General features: G+C 40.7%; 1 protein-coding gene across 1 annotated transcript in view; it reads left to right on the top strand.

The window, feature by feature from the left end:
• LOC128733157 (protein hedgehog) overlaps positions 1-23,537 on the top strand; it is a 51,520-nt gene that overhangs the window by 16,249 nt on the left and 11,734 nt on the right. Inside the window, exon 2 of the mRNA XM_053826797.1 lies at positions 14,612-14,873. Coding sequence (XP_053682772.1) covers positions 14,612-14,873 — 262 coding nt within the window. The remainder of the gene's footprint in view (positions 1-14,611; positions 14,874-23,537) is intronic.

Raw genomic sequence — 23,537 nt, 5'->3', positions numbered from 1 at the left:
TTAAAACAAGACTCAATGCAACTACCACCAACACGACTGATGATATTGCGGGGATTGGCAAACCAACCGATATGCATTTCTTACTAATGACTTAATACAGTTGTTAAATTTAGACATTCTCTGAAATCCCGGCGTTTCGAAACACAGAACTCCTTAGACAACGGCAAAACTTGACTTATACCTAGAATATATCCCTTTTTCTAAAACGCAGCAGGAGTTCATCTGAAGTTTACATATCGTATATTTAGTCCAATTTGTGGCAGTACGAAGTTTGCCGGGTCTTCTAGTATAGATATAGATTTTGATAGATTTATTGCAAGCTCTGTTATGATACATTATCTTTCAAGATTCAAATCAACCTGTGGTCATTTGATTTCATTTGATACTTTTTGGATTGTTACTTAAAAAGATCATAATATGCGTTGGATTTGTAAATTTAAATCGCACCGGTTTGAGCCTTAATGCATACGGGTATTCAAACTAAACATTCATAGTTGCCCGATGAACATGCGCATTTGGAAACGATTTTACAAAATCAAGAACAAAACTACTGCTGTCCTTTTACCTTACAGAAATCAAAGTGTGTTCTTGAAAACGGTTGAATCACCGAATCACTTCAAATTCTAGGGATATATTCTACAAATTAATCGAAGGTTTTTCCTCACCGATTAATATTTGTTATTTAAAATTAATACGATAAAAACCTAGATTTTTGTTGTTTTTTTCATCGTAGTTGAACACTTTGGAAAAGGCGATTGTAGCAATATTGATTTTACAAGATCGCCAAAATTTCGCAAAAATGCAATTAATAATATTTTTCGCAATAATATATTTCGCAAAAATACAATTAATAATATGGTATTTGTACCTATATGAGCCGTTGTTCACGGAATTCATTCTTTTCATGTCTCTATATAAAATTTCAATACGTATGTCTTAGATTTTCTGCGGTGACCCGATATGGCCCGACTATGACAGCATTTTTTCTCTCCAGGAAAATTCTAGAAAAAGCCACTTTTTTAAGCCTCCTAACTGTATATAACCCCTTAATCGCGGTCGTAAGAAATTTTTTTGGGGTGTGAGGGGGTTGTCACCTTTTCTTGCGCACTTCGCTAACACGGACATCAAATTGGTGTTAGTTTAATCGCGGTCGTTAGAAAACGTCGTTGGGACGAGGGGGTTTTGTTACTGTTTCTGATGTACTTTTCAAGCAGAGACATCAAATTGGTCTAGGTTTTATCGTCGTAAAGAAATTTCGATCTGTTGGGACGAGGAGACTCTGTCACTTTTTCGAAATCACAGTATTGTCGTCTTTGCGTGGAAAGCAAGGAGAACACGAAGAAAGTGTATGGGGATATTTGACCTTGAAACCTTTCATTGGTTTTTATTAATTAATGATTGAAACGGAAAGTAATAATAGAAAACACATATTTGCTACATCTATTATGAGTCGATCGGTGACTAAATCATGAAAATCCATTCATAATTGACAAAATCTTTCATATATTCGCGACGGTAACTAGAATCAAAGTTATGAAATGACACCCTGCGATAAGACGTAGTCCAACATAAAAAAAATTAAATTGACAAAGTATTCTCAAACTACATCACGTGCTGTAGATTCACGTACTTTTCTTTCTAGGAAAAAAAACATAAATCTGGAATACTTTATGGCTAAGTTATTCCTGTTGACTCCCAGTTTTTACAGTCTCTTTGTTTAATACTTTTCCCTATATGAGTTCTTAATATAAGATTAACATGAAGATTTTTTTCAATGGAAAAATGCAGTTCGGCTCAATGGTTACGTAATACCATCCACCCATCGCCGGTGATTAGTCATTCTACTAATGGTTTCTCAAACGAATCAATAAGATTGAGTGGTTATTATTAAACAAAATATTGATTTCCAAGTATTCTTAGGTATAGGATTCGTAAAACGCCAATTTTATTTGCGTAAGCACATTTGAATTCCCTATAAATCCTTCGCTCCTTCCATCCAGAAGTTCACTTTTTTCGCCACTTCAGGAAACCGCCAAGTTTCAGCCAAGCTCTGACGAAATAAAAATATACGTCGACTGCAGCAGCAGCAGCAGCAGCAATTACGTAAAGCCATTTTGGTGCTCGTCGTTGTATGCGTCTTCGAGATCCCATCGACCAAAAACACTTGCAATTGAAGCCTGCGGGAGCTCAAAGTGGGGTAACTTTATAAATGTCATTTCACCTGAAACTGGTGTAGATACTTTCGGTTTGCAGTCAATTCCCGCTGCTTATAGTTGTACAATTTCAGCAGACAGGCTTCGTCGCGCCGCCAAAGTGGTGGTTGGAATGAACTTTGAAAAACCACTTTGTACTTCTTTAGCATGGATGGATCGGCACACTGGAAGTATGTATATAATTTATGTTCACGTTTTACCACACCACCGCGCTTCGAGTACAGTTTTTATTGTATTGGCTTCTCCGATCAACTGAAACTGACAAGATTTACTATTTCGTAGTCTTCGTTGTTAACCATCGGTGGGCACACAGGCTTATGTAGTTCGAACGAACCAGCCAGACACTCGTCCATGTTACTGTGGCTAAATATTATCGTGTTTTGCTGCATGTTTTTCATGCTCAGCTGCAAAACGGCAGTTACGATCTTGGGCGTATGAACCTGTTGGCTTCTATGCAAAATACCGGAGACAACATAAGATGCAGTGCATCTCGGAAAATGTATGCTGTGCTCATTCTTTATACTATATTTGCAGCATAAATTGGATCGCTATGGATGATTACAGAGCAAGAGTTACTGTATATGCCTGATGATTGAAATTTTAGTAGTCAAGTTGTTAAGAAGGACACTCGTTCATCGTAGTGAGTGGCCATAAGTTATCAAGCTAAACGACGTTATTTTGCTGCCAATACTGGCTATCCACCACACTTTTCCTAGCCATGGACGCCATGATCGGCAAAAGTCAAGTGGTTATTATTCTTCGCTCACTCTCATGCTTGCGAAGATGAATAGGACAGGTCTACTACATTCGCAAATAAACCGTTGCCATGCTAGCCAATGGGTAAGGAACAAGGCGCTGCAATGGCTGGCATTATCGATAATAATTTTACGGCTCGACATAACCACTTGTAAAACTACCTGTCTGTCGGACGTCGGAACGGTTGCCATAAATAATCGAATCCACATTCGCGATACGGCAAGCGCAGTTATTGACACCGCGTGGTACCCTACTCAACTCTATATATAAGGTTTACATACGAATCTTTGATTAAAGTTCGCGTAAGTACTTGTTTATTGGCGTTTATTTTGTCGTAATGTATCAAAGTGCTTAGCATTACAGCCTGGAAAACACTCTGTCATGCCATATAAATTTAATCCCCTCGAATGTTTGAACCTGCTGGATAGTTGAGCCGTTTGAAGAAAACTATCACGGCTGGTTAAAAACTAGTTTGCGAGAATGGTGCCAACGTTTCTCTAACCACAGTGATTTTTTTTTATTATCCCATTCCAACTTTGTTCCCACCAGCGTGCAATAACCTTCGGAGAAATTCCATTACTGTTGTTCCAAAAATTCAACCACAAAATGTGTCGCATTCTTCGCCGTTCATCCGATACTTCCAGCCAGTGCGGTGAACCTAAGGCACAATCAGCTTGACAGTTTTCCTCCAAATAATATCATACTGAAAGTCACTCCTTGTTCGGTGTGATTCCATCAAAACCTTGTGGCTACTTCGGCAGTCTGTCGGTCGTTTCGTCAGTATCTAATTACTAACTCCGGATACTCGCTTGGATATATGGATATTGATCTCCAAAAAAAAAATTGAGTGAGGAAAACTATCTCATTGAACGGCCACTCTAACTGCCGGACCATTAACTAGAACACCGTCAACACTTGATACGGGATCACACCCAACACGCGTACCAACAGTTCGGTACCTACCAAACGCACTCCACTTGACGGTACAATGACCACTTCTAAGGATTCTCCCATATCTAACCACCCAACAAAAGCAGATAACTAACCTTCCTCAATCAACTCGAGACTTGTGATCCATCGTGACCCCTTTATCCTGTTGTTGGTGAGTTGCTTGTGATTTGATTCCCCCATCCTGCCGCTAAGCGCCGAGACTCCTCCGAGGGACCTAAATAGCAACTGATTCGTATCACATGCCGTCGATCATCCGGTCGCTCTCACGCACCACCCGATCGCCGACGAGCAGAGCCCGTTGAGTGAAGTTGATTGCCTCTTGCGTTATGGTACATTATAATAGCTGCTCAGCACAGCACAATTGAAACCTGATCCGCTTTTACCACCTCGTCCGTCAATGCCCGTATCGTCTCTGATTGATTTTCCTTCGTCGGGTGCCGATTATAATCTTCAATGGCATTATGTGTACTGTTATATTTTACACACATGAAGATTTCCTCTGGACGACCTTATCCACTTTCCCGTTCCGTCAACCAGGCGAACCAGGCAAACGGTTGCATATTATTAAAGCAAGATTACATTTTAATCACATTTTTTCAATCTACACGTTCCGGATCCGTACAGCCCTTCTTTGACACCAGTCTTACAAGTTGCCTTTGCTGGATTCAGCAGGCGAGCTATTAATCACACCCGAGGTGTATTGTTGAACAGCCTCCGACGGCTGCCGGCTCGATGACACAACGTATTGTACCAGGAGCCTGTTTAACATAAATTACACGGCCCACTGAAGAAGTGCCCGCGCATACGATTGTGGAGATTCTCTCGCTCTCTCTGTCCGCCTGCCCGTTTTCACTCCTCCCGATTGCGTTGATCGTCCTCGTGAACTTGAAATGAAATGACAAAACAAGTGAATTATATTAATGCGATGTAATTTAATACTTATCTCTTTTCGATTCAATCCCGTTTACCCTTCTACCTTATTCTGGACCAGCTGACAAATGATTTTACTGGTGGCCATTTATCATCTCGAATATAGGGAATTTGTCATAGTCGGTCAACACTGGCAGTGCCACCAACAACGAGAAGCAGGAACGTACCCTGTTTACTGGTGGCTCCGAAATTCCTCCAAATCGCCTCGGCACCGTCTTTTAGCTCCAGGTCCCAGGTCAGGTGGATCGGGTATCCCGTGGCGTCTCAGTAGTCACATTCCACGACCTAAATCCTTGGATGGAACTGCGATGCTTGCGCTGTTGCTTCGCAAATGTTGATTGTGCTGAACCTGTTCGTTGAAACATATCGCGAATGGGAATATTGTTCCATGAACCCTGATTGGAGTAGGTATCTGCGTTCTGAAATTAGCAGTCATCAAGAGGTTGCAGAATTCAGCTGTAACCGTTTACAGCTAAAATACATTGCACATCGTTTTAACTTTTTGTATTTCGTGTTTCTGAATTTGATTGGATCGAGTTTTAATCGCTTTAATTAGGTTTTACTATGTATTTAAGCGTGAAGTGGGCAAAATGGATTATTCTAGCATTTCGCACAGTATGGCATAGATGGGATTTGATTCTTCTAATGTTTTGACAACATTTGGAAGTTATTTGAATTCATTTCATAGGCGAAAATTAAGTTTTTATACTGGGTAATTAGCCATGATTTTTGGGGATAATATCTTATAAGATTCCAAACCAGTAGTGACTTCTAGTTATCGGAATTCCGAGCTCTTTTTCGCCCATTATGCGATGGCTCATTTTCGACGAATATTTAATTTCAGTGCGACCTGAATCATCAAGGGATGCTAAACATTTCCACTCGTCGTTTTACAGCTTTCCCTCTTTTTTTAGGTATGTCAGTTACTCGAAGATAATATATTTTTAATCATCTCTTGACCGTCGAAAAAAATGTTTTTCTTCATATCAGAACTCGATTCTGTGGACGTAAAATTAGTGAAATCGTTGAAAGTGACAACATTTAGTGTCAATGTTGTTCGATCAACGTTCTTCGATTACCTGTTGCTTACCGTGACGATTAATAAACAAGGCAAAAGATTTTATACAGCCGAAAGTGCAAAGGTGACAGATATTTTGAAGCATATGAAACGGTCGAAGTTCGCTAAGAAATATTTCTGTACTTGTAGCTTGAAAAGCGACAGTTTCATTGCGACGGGGACAATCAACCAGAAAATTTACGTGAACAAGTGTTTGGAAAAACACCAGCCGTCTTTTCTAAAGCAACATGGCCTCTTACCATTATGGAACAACGTCATGCGGTGATATACGTACAACTAACAACGTGCAGGTGGAGCGCAAGTAAAATAACGCTTCCAACACACCAGAGCTCCGGTCGATGAAGAAATATAGGATGGAACTTCAAGAAGGCCAAAAAAACTGTTGGAAACGCGAAGCAGTTTAAGGCGGCAGTTTAAGAAGCAGTTTAACGAGAACAAATTGAACGAGGTGGCTGTACTAAATCTGATGGCAGGAGTTAAATGAATACTCTAATACAGTAATTCAGATATTTGCTCCTGCACCGCGCCCTCGGCCGCGGTCTCTTTTGTCAATTGATAATCGCCCAGAAATCCCGATCATCTGCAGGAAATAAAGTTATTATGATTGCCGCAAAAGCACTTCGTTATCATAATTGCCAACGTAATTTTCTGACAAAACAGAAGTTCATTCTTATCAGTAACAATTACAGAAGATACGCAAATTTTACTCAATCTGATTTAAAAAAAAAACAAAATGCTTCTGACCTTTCATGAAAGAGAACAGTTTCAGACGTTCCACAAGGGAGTAATCTGAGACCATTACTACTTTTTTCGTATTTTTAACGGCTGGTTTTAAACTTATGATGAAAGCGGATCTGCGGCCACAAGGTTACCGAATCTGTGGTTTTTGGGTACCAATGGGATCGAATGGGAATTCAGGAACGATTGTGTTTTTTGGCATAATACGATGATGCTCTATCCGGCCAAAACACGTATTGTCCATCTGCATGATATTTTAGTAGGAACGGGATCAATATTTTCTTCAAATATTCGTCTGGTGCACATCTTAATTGATAGCCAAACCAAAGGGCTTGTTGTTGAAGAAACGATAAAAAGAACGATGTCCTCCTGCGTCCATAATTTTGGCTGGTCTTCCACTGCCTTGCTTGCGAATAGTTGTTGGGCATCTTAGGATGTGGTAAATAGTCGAAGCCGCAACATATTTGCTTTTTAAATGTTGTACCGTATACTTATTGCCGAGATTTCTGTTGAAGTTCGTAGAAGTGTACATCGTGCTCCCGAAATGCTTCTTGTTTCGTCGCCATTTTTAGCAAAACTGGGCAGGCATAAACAAAATAAAAAATATTAACAAAAAGAGGAGAGAGAGAGCTAACACATACATACTCTCATTTCTCTCTGAGCTCGTTTGTTGTTGAGCATGAGCGTCACGAAAAAATTTCAAAATTTTAGTTGCCACCCGTTATTCAAACAAGGTTTCCTGCGACTTGCGATGAGAAGCTTGCTAGGCGAAACCCAATACAATTACTACCATGTCACAGAACAAAAGTAGAAGATCGAACAATGCGACGATCAAAAAGTAGTAACAGAGTCTTTTTCGATTTTGCCATTCTTTTTGAAGGTTTTCGCTTAGAAAGAAATAACAACAATATGAGCAGAGTCACTCTCGCTACCGCCAGATTTGCTAGTATTTATCTGTAAAAGGTAGCGTGCACGAGCATGCAGCATGTAGCATATACTTCTGTTCTGTGACCGTGTGTTGAGCACTACCTGTTGGATATGAATACCTTGGCTAGAAGAAGAGATGTATGTAGAATAGTATTTTTTGGAAAGCTGATGATAAGTGAGATCATTCCCCATTTTGTTCTCTCAAAAAAGATATCAATATTCCACCTAGAAATGCAAGGTTATGGGATTTTCAAAGACTAGAATATCACTACTGAATGAAGCAAAAGCGAACCTACAAGGGCGATATGTCTTAATTGCATACTAGTTTGATTATTAAACAGTCTAATACTATAAAAACCTTATTCCATCTGTACTGAAAACCAGACCACTGACAGGGCGACATGTTTTCGTAGCAAAAATTGCAGCTCGCACTCTAAATACTTTGCATAATGCTGAAACTAATACATGTGCAATGAAATTACGAACACTTTCTTATCCGGGAACAGATTTGGTGTGGGCCCGAAGGTCGAAAATTGGTGTTAAAACATAACAACATTCGTTATACAACTATGAAAAGATGTCAGTACCCGGGTTAAAACCCCAGCACCACAGTAGTAATTTAGTATATAAATATAAGTGAAGACTCAAACAAGCCATGCCAAATTGCATTCAAGACCAGCATCAGTAACGTAGTTGTATCTCATAGAATTTCATATATAGGTATATATAGGCATTTTGGTCATACATTCCGGTTATCACCGTTATAGTGAATCTAGATTATCACATCACCCGATTCGCCCTCAATTAGACGCGAGGCGACGCAGGCGGGCTACAACTAGTATGTAGTAAATATTAAAAAAAAAATTTTGATTGAGGTTTCAAAATATCTAGTAAGCCTTGTAAACATGTACTACGTGAGCGAATGATGTATGATTATCTCAAAAAAGCTTTTCCCCCTTCCAAATAAATTAATGAAGGGCTGGCGGTCTGGCGATAAAACAGAACCGCGGAAAACCAGTTTTGTGGAACTTACGATTATAGTTACACCTGACAGCGAAGGGTGATTTATCTAATTTGGACAAGCGTTACGCGTACTCTATTTTGGACATTTCCAATAAATCACCCTACTCGCGATTGGATGGCAGTTACCAGGGAATTCAGCCTTCGAATGCATAGGAATAGCTACATGTAACATTCCCAAGTAACAATTGCAAAGCCGCTTGGTTTTATGTGAATTTTATAAAGGTTTTATTGCGATAATAATCATTATTATGATTCCATAATGCCACGCAATACCAAGATGATGCGAGTCAAAATATACTTATTTTTAGTCAGCTATAAAATCATAATAACATTGATAATAAAGCACCACGATAACACTAGTTGGCTGCGCTACATCTTTTCTCCACTTACTATAAGTGGGGCGAAGTAATACAATATGGCGTGCCTACACAAAATTGAATTTATTGCGGTAACAAATCAAACCACAATAAATCTATTAGTTTATAGTGCAATTAATATGGTAACAACCTGATCATAATTCTTAAGAAATCTGTTGCTGTTATTACTTACACTCAAGTACTTTTTTTACACGGTTTGTTTTTTGAATAATAAGAACAAGGCAACTTAGGGATCATTCAATTATTTCTCAATACATTTGGAAGAGGTTCGTTACGAATTTTGTATTTGGTCCCTAAGATGCACCGTTCTTGAGTAATCTAAAAAAACAAACCGTGTAAAAAAAGACTTGAGTGTAATTACTTAAGTGGCTTTCCGTTCTGTCGGCCCTCCAAATCCTCGGACACTTTCCGAGTTTTTTTCTGGCGGAGTACTTTCCGCCAGATCCCGCTCCACCTGCTCTAACCATTGCATTGCTGCTATTATGAAAAATATAATAGTTCCACACCGAAAACATTTTTCTATGTGAGATTGTGATTTACAGAAAGTAATTTATTATAAATGGAATTTCATGTCACAGGAAGCAAGTAAAGTGATTTTACTGGGAATGGAGACTGACTAATCGAATATATTTATTTAGTTAAAACAACTAGTTTTCCATATTTGCAAAATTTTAATAGGCCGTTGATTTTATCCACCTATTCAATATGCACGATAAAATTTAATGCGCATATGCTGCGCAACTACGGAAACTGTTCAACAATTATTTTTTATTCTATCGATTATTTTTATGGTCGCTATAAACCAAATCGACAGAACCGGTTTTATCGTTGCTTTCGGCAGAGCGTGATAAGATTGCTTGAGCTAATGTCCTGATTCTTAACAAGGTTATAAAAACTTTCTAAAGAGTGGGCTACTTGGTCGGAAGATAATTTTATACCAGTCTTCAGAAAGTTCTAGTAGAGCTCATAGTTTGATTAGTGGTTTTATGGAATTGGACCTGAAAACCACTGTCAAACTGACGCTGACGGATGCGTTGACGCAGCATTCTGTTTGGTCCTTAAGTGTTGTGGTTTGTGTCATACATGCGTTTGTTGCCGGCTGAAAATAGAATGCACATAGGCAGAAAATAGAATCGCAGGTTCAAAATATTCGCCGCAAGCACATTATTTATTGAACCTAAACCTAATATCTTCGATAGTTGGATACTGGTTCTAATTTCCACTCTTCATTCACAACATGGCTCCTTCCGTACAGTGCTGTCAAACGTATGATGTTCTTTACTTATTTTTCTATCGTACCAGTTTATCTAACAGCTGTTTTTATTAATTTGCATGATACCTAACTCAAGAACATAGGTTGAATAGTCATCCAACTAATTATAGCACAATAGCATAGTAATTAGTAAAAAAAAATGCATGCTTCGTACAAAAGTAAAAGTGCGAACAAATTTACAGATAGTTCCATCAAAAACTTCACAGTAGTTTGCACCGCCACTGCTCGTTTACAGTCCACCACTCCTTTGCCCCAAGCTCCAGCTGAGCGCTTCTACGTCTGCCGTATGAAAATGATTAAAAACGCAACACTTCAAGATTACCTCAAATTATACTTAATATGCTTCGCTTCTCGCTTCGACCGGCTCGACCCAACCCAACGGATGTAATCTGCCGCTTGGAAATTAGCTCTCCATCGGAGCGCTAGTATTCTTACTACCGCAGCGGGCGCATCGTACACCTACCTGCCCCGACTCCGACTCCGCCAGCCTGCAGCCGTTCATGCTGAAGATGACGACGGCTAACCGAAAAGTCGTGTAAGTTGTCTCTTTTATTAATGCGTTTTAAGCCACTTAACAGTGTCTTCTCCGCCTTTATTTATATTCCGGTCTCCAGCGGGACACGGGCTCGATCAACTACTAACGCTTAACAAATTGTTTACGACCGATGTGCTCATCATTTAAAAGTTATAGCTCTCGTCATAAACATTGTACCGAATGCATACCGCCGAAGAAGTCAAAGATTTTTTTTTTTTTTTTTGAATAACAAATCCTTTTGCCCATCCTTGAAGGATGTCCGACTACAAAGAGTAGATTAGCCAGCCAACGTTGCAAGGCTGCTGGAAATATCGGACCTGCAAAACGAAAACATAGTGCTACAACTCTCGTTTGCGGCAGCTGTTTCGGGCAACTATAAGACTGAGAAGGAATTCATTAGTCTTCATTAATACCCGGACTCGTTAGACACACCGTTTGCAGTATCAAAGAAAGTGACCGCACCCACGGTCTGTCTTGCTTTAGTTACTGGACGCGAGACGCTAACCAACATAGCAAACAGCCGGTTGCCCCCTAACACGGTGCACCCAACCGACGCGACGATGGCAAGCTATGTGTTCAGCCAAACGACTAAGTAAACATTGTTAAACACGAAAAACGTGCACCAAACGAGAGGGGGAACCAACAAAATGGTGTAAATTTGCTGTTGTTTTACAATTATTATCCCTTGTGCTAACAAAAAGCAATGAGAGCTTTTTTAGGTCCATTCAAAAGCAATGAGAAAAAATTAAAGAGGGTTTTTCGGGTAAACATTTGGGTAGGATATTGAAGAGGAAGCGGCCAGATCTGAAATTTCGCTTTCTCTTATTATTAGTGTTGTACGTCTGCGGAAACTTTTCCTAATGGTAGCATTGGTTGCGAACGAAATTGCCTTGTGGTATAATGTCAATTGGCTGGTAGATTCTTTTCAATGAAATGTACAACGAATTACGAGTGTATGTTAGAAGGCTATTCAAGGTTGGATCTTTTATTGCTACAAAGTTAATCCTCTGTTCTCGGGGGACCAACAACGAAACATCGCACCGGTAGCAGCTGACGGGTTTCATGATTTGGGATTTCTCAACAGACAGTGGAATAATGCGAAATAAAAATTCGCATGCCTCATTGGTGTTTGCAAACATAAATCTTCTATTGTTTTGATATTGTTTGCTATGCACCTTTTTTTTCTCCAGAAAGCCAGATTCTTGTTTTTGTCCGCTGCCACACATTCAATTAGGCGCACAATTGACGTTAACGGAATAACCGGCTAGCCAGCAGTCATTCATCCCTAGAGAAATGATTGTTTTCGGATTTTTTTCAAAAACTAACATCGTGCATGGTCATTTTTTTAGTCGGAATGGTTTGCAATCGAGTCGTAAAATGAAATGGAATATTGTTTTACACGGAGAGTTCATCGCTTGCTGCCCGTTCAGGTCTTTTGAATTTCGCATTCATTTTCAATTTGCTAGGAGTGCCTCATACGATTGAAAACTAAGAATTAAGTACGATTTTAATCGCAGTATCTTTTCTATTTAACGAAATTCTCAAACAACAACACGTTGATTTTAAAACAAAATCTATCGAAAAAAATAAGACACTGCTATCTGAAGATTCATTATGCGAAGAAACCGAGAAAAACCAGATGATCATTCGCCAGGAACAAACCAGCGAAGCTCACGCCTGGGACGGAGGAAAACCGGCTGAAAAATAAAAAGCAAACGAAGCTAAAACCTTAAAACGTCCAAATATTTAGACGCCGTAACAAATTCCACCGGCTCTGGGAGACCGAGGTGAATCGATTCCACGGTAGCCTTAAAACAAACAGCACACAAGACGGCTAGAGATCGGAAGGACGGAATTCGAGACAAGACAAATGATACTGAGACTATACAAATTCCTGGAAATCAACAACCAACATTGAACGAAAGCTAAGACGGCCGAAGCGGTAGCCTCTGTCGGCAAGACGAATGCAGAAACGGATGGCACACCGGTGGAGAATGGGACAAGTCTCGAAAATCGATTACATTTTGTGTCCAGGTTCCTTCTCCGTTTTGACCTCGTGTTCGTTTCGCTTCGAGGACACCGCACCGGGGTGGTGACTAAATAGCTTTGCCACTACCACAGGGTACGAGATGGAAAACGAAGGCGAAGCGTCTCATCGGACACCCAGTTCAATTGACAACCGTGAAAACATTTAAATCTAATATGACATCTGTGACGAAATGTGTACCGGATTAACTGTGTTGTTGTGCTGTAGTGTTGAATCTGCCTTCTTTTGGACGGGGCCATTGGAGTTGCTGTTGCTCTGTGGTTCCTAAAGCCTGTTCAACTGGAACGGCCATGAGCATAAATATAAACATAAATTTTAATTTAGTTTTTTTTCTCATTTTCTTCTTTAGATATTTACTGAATAAGAAAAAATTTGGGAACTCCAACCAGCAAGTTGAACAAAAAAGAAATGAAGCGGATATTATTTCTTAGCAAATCACTCAAATAATGATTCAGTTGGTCAAATGAAATTTTTTTTATTGGCAGATGCAATGTCCTCGGTCGATTCAGTCGCTTGATTGTTTCAAGCTTACTTGTGTACATTCGGGTTTCGTCTAATCGGTGCTTCCCAAAGAGAATGAAAAAAAAACAGCCTAAATTATAAACCGGAGAGACATACACAAAATGAAAATGAATTTAATGACTTAAGCCACGCCTTCACACTTCTTCGCGCGCTCATAGGTGGAGTCATCTGGCCTAAGTGGCAGTGTCTGAGACATTTTGGTGGCGGCATTGCCCGTCAGAGAAGAAAAAAAAAACAACGAGCAATCGAACAACCAACGTCTTGTAAGTTCGTGCAACAACAACGACGGGCGGTAAGAAAACCGTTATGGTGGCGGATGTGTAATTCGACAGTTATTTTAGTTCCAGCGCTGTCAATTTCCTCTTCGCATCTCGATTCACAGTTGGGATGCAAGGAAATGGTGAAAATTAGCAGCCGATGGCGATTGAGGTGCTGCCGCTTTCGCACCGAAAGTGAATGACTGTTGTTGCCTCGACAACACAGCAGCGGCAGTGAAACCGAGCCGAGTGCAAGAAAGATTAATTTTTATTTTTATAGCTACACGCACCTCGTTAATCAGCTGCTAGCCGGCTCGAGAAGTCATTATTAAATGCAAACGAGCTTTTTACCATAGTTTTTCATCCCGTGCGCAGCTGGTAATTCGCAGCAATTTAGCTCCCGTCATATTTATGGCTAGGGTTGAGTGCTGTGCGGGAATGAAACCGAATCATGACACAGTTCGGGACGACTGCAGAATCAGTTGGAAACGATACCGTTAAATTATTACTTTTATGAAAGTTGAACTACAAATTTCAGTTTAAGTTTTTGTATTTACTTCTTCTGTACACACGCTAATTTTATAAGCCATGGCAGTATGACAACAGTTTGTTGTGTAATAGACGATTGCATTCGGCACTTGTTCTTGTGAATACATAATTTCATGCTTCCACAGATTATTACAGTTATTACGGTCTATTTTAATCGCCTAAATGAAATGCGTACCCGATGGTGCAAAAATTAGCTTGACACGACAGAATTGTGATTAACATCCAACGCAACATTGGACGCATTGACACGTTTTTTTTTTTTGATAACCGCAGGGTGGCTAATCGGTTTGAGATACCCTCAGCGTCAACAAGTAACGCAATGCACTAATTCATGGCAATTACCATGTTGACAATTAATTATCATTATTATAATTTAATTTAATTATCGGAAACGTGCCTTCATTCCTAACTACTATGTTTGTGTTCTGTTTGCAGCGCTGCAAGGAAAAGCTCAACATCTTGGCCGTGTCTGTCATGAACCAGTGGCCCGGTCTACGGCTGATGGTTACCGAAGGGTGGGACGAGGACCATATGCATGCTCGAGAGTCGCTTCACTATGAGGGCCGAGCGGTGGATATTATGACATCGGATAAGGACCGCTCGAAGATTGGAATGCTAGCGAGGTTGGCCGTCGAAGCGGGCTTCGATTGGGTGTACTATGAAAGCCGCAGCCATATACACTGCTCCGTCAAGTCAGGTAGGATCAAAATTTAGCACGTTTCCTCATCGTGTCAAGCGAACCAAGTTCGTATTTGTGTAACTTTAGCCGTCCTGACTGATCTGTTTCCGACCTCCGCCGATTGCCTGCGCGGGACGGGATGTAACTGGATACTTTTATATCGGCGTTATGTTGGTAGACATACTCCTACATGATACGGTTCCTTAAACGTATTATTTTTCAATCTTGAAAGATATTTCGTGAGCCACTCGAACTCGAACTTAATAGCACACACACACATTCTTAATTTGACCAAGAGTTGACCTTTGATTAAAAACAGGACAGATTACCATGAAGTGTACACTTTATGAATAGCTTAGTGTAGGGTGATTAATCTATTTTGGACAGAGTATAAGTATATTTTGGAATCTTCCATTTGACTTTGCCGTAAACAGGGCTGTCATTTGCACTGTGCGCCTAACGTTCCAGTTTTATGCCTTGTCGTAAAGAGCGATTCGGTAACACACTTCAACAGCTAATATTAGAGTTCTGAATTAAGAGACTGGCCATGGCAACTCAGTAGCTCGCGAGAACTTGTCATCATTAAATCAGCGACACACGTTTCACGTAATCAGTGAGTGTCGTTGGTTTAATGATGCGAGTTTTTGAGTGACATGGCCAGTCTCTCAATTCAGAACTCTAGCTAATATGCACACAGCGTACGAGCGAAATCAAAGTGAGAGCGAATGACAGCACTCAGTTAAAATCGCCCAGTGAGTGATCATGTAAACAACACTTGGCGCTGCCATTTGCCACACTACGTGCGGAATTACACCACTTCAATTGCCCCAGCGCAAGGTGTACAATCCAGCCGCGCAGAGAGCGGCTCTTGTTGTGGTAAAGTACGCAGCCTTTTCTTGGTGCGCGTAAAACACGGAAGAGCTTGTTCAGCAAAAAAACGCAGAGGGAATTATTGGGAGAACACACACCGCATGGCGAGTTTTGTGTTGTAAGAGAATTTGTGTCCATGGGTCTGCACTGCGGTGTAAGCCGCTCCTGACCGTAAATGTCCAAAATATATATGCGTAACACTCTCCCCAAAATAGATTAAGCACGCTATTAACCATCACCCAATAAAAAGCAAAAAGAATATGTGCGATTATAATATTGACAGCAGAATTGTATGTATGTATGTATGTATGTATGGGGGGAATAAACCATCAGTTCAAGGTCCTGCCAGTGTATGTGGGTAGACCAGCCACGTAGCCAGAAGGGGGGGCCCGGGGGCCCAATTTTGATTTTAACTGTTTTATATGCATATTTTTGCGTTTAGAACTACAATACATCAAACGTATTGTGATGTATTATATTTTTAAGCAGTAAGATATGCATATAATGTATCAGGAGCTAAGATAGGGCTCCTGGCCCCCACCTCTGGCTACGTGGCTGGGGTAGACTTACAGTAGATCCAAATTTAATTGTCAAATGAATTTCACACTAAAGCTGTTGTAGAAGGATTAAAAGGGATTGGGCGGACCCACAAGCAGAAACACTTGTGCGCATTCCGGGATTATAAGAATTTCCTTCCAGCATTAGGATCCTTCCATGTAACAATCAATTTCGCTGCACCAGCTTTAACCCACGTGATGGTTTGTTTGTTCGAAGAGCGCAACGTAAATATTGTTTCAAACCTTCAGGAGTTTCCTCCTAGTGATTCCGGTTGACTCCTCACTCCATCCTCCAGTCTGCCACTCATATGATGCCTCTGTATTCATGAATTTTTCATATAATGCATATAATGAATTTATCACATGGTATATAATGAAATAATATTAATATGGATAAAAATAGAACGAGCTCACCAGCAGTCCTTTGCATCAGATATAGTTGCATCATAATGATGCCATCATTTGAGTTTCCATCAGTCGTACATGTACAATAACCCAAAATATTCATGTACATTATTAGCAAGTGTTACGGTCAATGTTTCCGTTGTATAGTAAGTTTTTGAAGAGCTAGAACGAGACAAACATTTAGAATATATGTTGGGGCTTACCTAACAATGGGGCCGGGTGGATCAGCCGTCTGCCATAAACTACGATTTTGGTATCAGGCAGACAGGATTCACGCTGCATCGCACCTCCTAGCCCAGCTACTCAATCTTAAGGAAAGAGCATTACCGGGTTTGGCCACGTGGAGGTGCTAGATAGGAACTTGGGTTGGCTAGAGCTATGTTGGACGCATTTTCATTGTCTTCCCCCTTTCATACCCGAAATGTTGATAGTAGAATTGTATATTCAAATTCCGTCAACTAGATCCTTCTCCTCTTCTGTTGGGTACTCTTACCACTGCGCCCAGTATTATGAACTATTGTGGAATGCCCCGTTTTATTATTTTACTATACGCTTCAAGCTTACCTATCACTTATTGAGGAAGTGACAGGCTTGTAGCTGAAGCGAGACATGTGCCAATCAGGGATGACTAGGTTTATGAACCTAGTACCCTAAACGGCGACGCGAACCAGATCTCCCCTTTTTGAGATACAGCAGTCTGCGTACTATTTGTGCTTCACGATTGCAGAGCAAGTGTTCCGAGGTTCCGAAGATGATATTTACTCGGACAATGTCCTGTCGCAAGGCCGGTAAGCTTGCTGAGATTTCTCTTATTGAGACTCAGCGATTTTTGAGTAACTCTCATCCTCGACATTATATATTTTATATATTAAGCATGCTGGGATCTCTCTTATTGAGACTCAGAAACTGTTGAGTAACCCTCATACTCCACGTTATTTTATATATTTTAGATTGTTTGAGCGATTGTACAGCCAGCCTACTGTTCGGCTCTCCTTTTGTTTCAGCCCAGTCTCCAAAAAAAAAAAAAAAAACATCTGGCAGAGTTAATCTCGACCCGTCAGTAGAGAGTTGGAGCCGCATCTTCGTTTGTCGACTCACAACGAGTCGGCGTGTTGAGGATAGACGAGGATCAAGACTGAACCTCTGCTAGCGCATCGTTCAAGTCCTGTTCCTTCCCTATTCTCCTCTCCTCCTCATTCGTTTATTTGTTTTTTCGGCAGAGAGAGCATGCATGGTAAGAAATCGTCCACTGCATCAGTGACCGCTTGATACAGCAAGGGCAAATTACTGTAGAGGGCGCTTTGGTACTTCACAGACTCCGTTGCGGCGAGAGAATTTATAGAACCCCCTCCACCATTCCTCCTCCCATCCCTCGGCACGGGTCGCGTCACACCTTGGATTAGGGGTTTATCCATTCAAGTTTTTACATAACACCCATGGATAACAGCTATTAAAACCATCCTCCTTTAGAGGCTTTGGACCCTCTGCTTTGGTTCTTAGTAGTCATACCTCCTACAAGAACCGTCTTGCAGGCGGACAGTTTACACTCAGCCTTCGCATGAGTGCCCCCTTCTCTGTCCGCATACGACCCTAGTTTCCACCGGTTGTCGGATTTCCACTAAGGAACGTATCCCGGATGGTACCACGAGGAGGAAGAGATAGGAGTTGCTGAATAAGAGGCTGTGTAAATTGGTGGAAGTTGTGGAGCGCATTATTCAACCATTTACCATCCTCCGTCAACTAGATACAGATTTATTTACAGTGTGACACATATATATTCGAACAAAAACAAAGTCATATATTTTTGCAAATAAAGACTTTATTTCGAATTTTAGTTTTGGAAGTTGTTTACCCATAAATACAGAACGCAGCAAACAATCATTGCTCTATTGAATCGCCTTTTGCCTGAATAACACGCTTCAAACGCTTTTTGAAGTCGTTACGCATTCGGCACGCACTACTTCTATCGGAATGTCATCCCATATCTTGTTGATAATTAACTTAAATTCATCCAAATTATGATATTTATAATCCTTGAGCTTCTGCTGCATATACTCCCATATACAAAAATCCAGAGGTAGAAAATCAGAAGAATTTGGAGGCCACTGCTTTTTGGATATGAAATCCGCCAGATTGGCTTTACACCACGTCGGCACAAGATTTGCAGTGTGGGCTGGAGCTCCATCCTGTTGAAAGTAGTAATATTCCTCACCATATATTACCCGAACGTAAGACATCAAATTATGTTCTAATACCATTTCTAGATAGAAAGTTTCCCTTTCTTTGAAACAAGAGAAAGTTTCCCTTTCTTTGAAACAACTGAAAAGATGCTGGGTTTTTATGCCGCTTTGAGGATGTGTGATTTGGGCATCTCAAGGTGGCTTTTCCCAGTCAATATTTCATTTATACCAAAGAGTCGGTTGAAATTATTCAATAAATATCAATATCAATATCAAATGTCTCCCCATACCATGACCGCTTATGAATTTTGGTATCGTGGTACATTCCGTTTGTGATTTGGTACGTCAATGATCGAAACAGACCACAAACCTATCATTTTGAGCATGATGCGGTGTTTGAAGAACAAACAACTTCTCATCAGAAAAAATTGCTTCGGAATCACCGTACCAACGGAGCAGCAGTTTGCATCTTTCCTACCGTTTTAGTTTTGTTGCTTCCGTTAATCCATGGATTTTACGTTTTTTAAAAACTTTAGCTAGACACTTTTCAAAATTCGGCGAAGAGATTCCCTGTTGATATTCAGCTCAAATGCCATTTTCCGTACGGACCGGTCGCAACTGCGACGAATTCGCTCTCGAACAAATTGCAATCAGAGTTAATTGCAATTTCATTTTACTATTATCACAAATTTACAAAATATTCGGACACACCTTTTAAAAATTATTCACTTCCTCGACAATGTTTCGTAGTTTGGTACGTATTTCATCTATGCTTGGTGGGAAATCACATTTTCAAATCTTCTGGACAAAATCATGAAAAACGCGTTACATCGGTGCGGTGGTGGCAAAAAACCTTCTCAACCAACACCGAAAAATGCTGTGCTAAAGTGCTAATCTTCCAACACTTTGTTACTCATCCAGCACTTCTAGTTCGTCACCGTCAACGGTTACCGTCCATGGGATGCACGTGTTTGTTTTCTTTGGGTCTCTTCCTTTTATATATTAGGTCTTTGACCCATCTGCAAAGCTTAGTAATTAACTACCCTTGGTAAAAATCGTGCCTCTCGTTTCGATGCCCGCTCGTCGGATCACCCCCTCAAGGGCGATGTTGAGCAGCATGCAGAATAAGCCGTCACCTTGTCTGAATTCCCGCCGCAACTCAAAGAAACTCGAGAGTGTCCCCGAGAAGCGCACCGAACGCATAACTCGGTCCAATGAAGCTCTGATCAGTCGCGTCGGTTTATCCGGAAAACCGTGTTTGTGCATTTTCTGCCATAGCTAATCTCGATCGACTGCATCGTATGCTGCTTTGAAATCAATAAACATGTGATGCTTGGGCACGGTGTACTCCCAACCTTTCTGCCAGACCTGTCGAGGGGTAACAATTTGGTCCTTAGTTGCGCGAACCCCCACGAAGCCCGCCTGTTAATTCCCTACTAAACCGTGTGCTATCGGTGACAGCCAGCGTGACAAGATCTAGCAGAGTACCTTGTAGGGATCTTTTACCAGCGTTATGCCGCGATAGCTGAAACAGTTAAGCAGATTACCCTTTTTGTAGATGGGACAAACCACTCCTTTCATCCATTCCTCCGGCAGGTTCTCCTCTTCCCAAATCTTGGATATAAGCCAGTGTAGAGCCGTTACCAGCATTTCTCGGTCATGTCTATAAAGCTCTGCCGGTTAGCGGTCCTTACCGCTAGCTTACTTGGTCTTCAACAACTCGATCTCTCGTTTGACTTCTTGATCTCGGTTACAGTAGTCCTATTGATTAGAAGGAGTGTTGCGATGCACAAAAGTTCAAAACAGATAGAATTGGCTGTGAATTGATCTCGCGGGTAAAATCAGTCCTTCGATGATTGACGATAATACCGTCAATAACCGAAGAAGGCGGAACTGGCGTTAACCTGGGCGAGTGACCACACACGATAGTGCCAAAAATATCCATCGAGAAATCAGACAACCGAAGACTAATAGAGCTGCTGAAAAAGAAACTTTCGACAAAACTCTACAAAAATAGTGAGGAACCACTAGCAATGGCACTCCACTGGATAATATCCAGGAGAGTGGAACGAAGGTGTGATTTGTTCCATCTACAAAAAAGGCGATCGGCTCGTTTGTTGTAAATAACGCGGCATTACACTGATTAACGCCAACAGCAAGATAATTCGTAGGCCAGTACCAGGCGTGATACTGGAGCAAATTTTCATTCTCCGTCAAATCCTCCAGGAATATCGAGAGTATCGTATTTTCAAGGATTTCAAAGCAGCATATGATACGGTCGAGCGCGAAACAACTATGGTAGATAATGCACAAGACAACGTTTTCGGATAGACTGAAGCAGCTGATCAAAACTACCATCGAAAGAGCGATCTGCGTGTTTCGAAGGCACTCTCGAGGCCTTTCGAAACGCGTAATGGATTCCAGCAAGGGGATAGACTGTCCCGTATTTAATATAACGTCCCTATTGAAGATATGATCCGGCCAGTGGACATCGAAACAAGAGCTACAAACCGAATCAAAAGTAGCCAAATCCTAGCCTAGCAGACGACCATGACATCATCACTAGAAATTTGGGAACAGCGAAGAAAATCAACGCCAGGTTAAAAACGGAGACTAGAAGGATCAATGCGTCGAAAACCAAATATATGGTAGGAAGAGACTCCAGAGAAAACAACGATCACCTCCCATGGGAAATTGACTATTAACGGTGATGAACTCGAAGACTTCAAATATTTGAGATCCCAAGTCACCGCCGACAATAATACGAGTAAAGAGATTTAAGGGGAAACCCAAAATGGCTCAAAGATGGCTGGATATATGGCTACCGTTCGATGCATGTATTGTTTTGTGCCTTAAAAATGCATATGTATTGGCAGAGCACGTAATCAGTGCTCCCAGTACTGTTAGAATTTCCTAAATCTTGTCATTCCATTTATGGACCCGGTATATGTCAACAAACGCTCAGCAAAACATAATTGCTAATGGAAAATAAATTCAACCGATCATATAGATCATTACGTGTTCATAAAACGTATAATCTGGAATTGGTTAATAGATATTTGGTTGCGCACATATTTCGTTGCACTAGCGCTTTCCGCAAAAACAGCACCACGGTCTCAAAGTTTTGCCACATCAATAAGCTTTTGAAGAGCTTTCTGCTTTTGCCGCATCGATAAGCTTAGATAATGTAAACAAACTAACAGCTGACCAGCAATCAAAAATTCGCCTTCAATGCAAACGGAATAATTAGCCATCCTATTGAATGCATAGGATCAATAGGATTGCTACTGCAAATCTTAGTTGAATCGGAATGTCTTGATAAAGAAAATAAACCATATTTCGGGATGTTCGTAGTCGGTGCGGTTGGCTGCGGATCAGCTGTGCTTATGTTTGCAAGTTCTGCCATTTGACATATATTACCAATACTAATGCAACATTCAAATAAACGTTTAGGTTTTTAACGAACACATGAGATGTACAGTACAGTGTGTGTCGCTCTAACACAATAACGTTAGCCACTTTCGGTGTCTCCTTAACTATGCAAGGTGAAAGTCAGACCTACTTTCCGCTCCGCAAGACATTTCGATCAAGAAGCATACTCCGCCGCACAAAGCTAACAATGTTCAAAACGCTAATCAGTAGTTGTTTACGGACTCGAAACTGTAACTTTACTTACTACCACAGTAAATCAAATCAGTGGTCGCAGTGGTCTAACCTTCCAAAAAAAAAATTTTACTTACAAAAGATAAACGTGCAGTTGCCGAATTTAAACGAAAGGTGTTGCGGACTATTTTTGACGGAGTACAAACGGAAAGCGGAGAGATTACTGGCGAGAGACCTTGCTGCTAAAGTCGAGAGGCTACGGTGAGCCAACCGCATTGCAATGACGCCGGTCGGATGTGCTGCCAAAACTCTTCTCTTTACTGGTACCAGAAACAGAGGGGCGAGTGGCGAGACACTCAGAGAATTGGCGACAAATAGCCCAGGACTGCGAACAAATTTTTGATACAGCGCGAGCCACCCCGGGTCTATGCTGTCCGGAAAGATGAACTAGTGAAGCACGTTCAGCAAATAGACCCGTGTGTAAATCTAAAAGTGACAACAGAGGAACTGCGGAGACTAGCCTTTCACCTAGCGGAGAAGAATCAAGTGAGTCGGCTTGCAATCAATATAATGAAACAATCGGCGCATTTTGACTCTTGCTTGTGGCTGATTTAGAATACCAATATGTGCATTTTACCCCTAACGGATCTGAATACAAATTTCGGCTTTGCGAGATTTCACTATTTGACTGTATTTTATTGATTTTTATCCTTCTGGACGAGCATGTTAGATAAAAAACTGTTCTACTTTTGGACCTATTGTGATTGTCAAGTTTCTTAAAATTAATTTTGCATTAACGAGTGATTCGTAACCTTATACGACTTTTTGAACAATTATTTGTCAATGAACAGATTTAGATTTATAAACTTACAGCGGCCAATAACTCTGAGTCCGATTTCCCAAAACAGACTGAATAAGCATTTAATAGAAATTGCTTGAAATAATTGTAGAGCAGCTATACAATATAAGCTGAAAAAAGACTGCCCTTTATAAAGCAAAAAATATTCCTTGGGCAATCTATAAACATAACATAATGCAAGTTGTATGTTTATAGGGAATCAACCAAA

The sequence above is a fragment of the Sabethes cyaneus genome, chromosome 1, assembly GCF_943734655.1.
Source record: "Sabethes cyaneus chromosome 1, idSabCyanKW18_F2, whole genome shotgun sequence".
Lineage (NCBI taxonomy): Eukaryota > Metazoa > Arthropoda > Insecta > Diptera > Culicidae > Sabethes > Sabethes cyaneus.
This window is presented reverse-complemented; position numbering and strand designations above follow the sequence as displayed.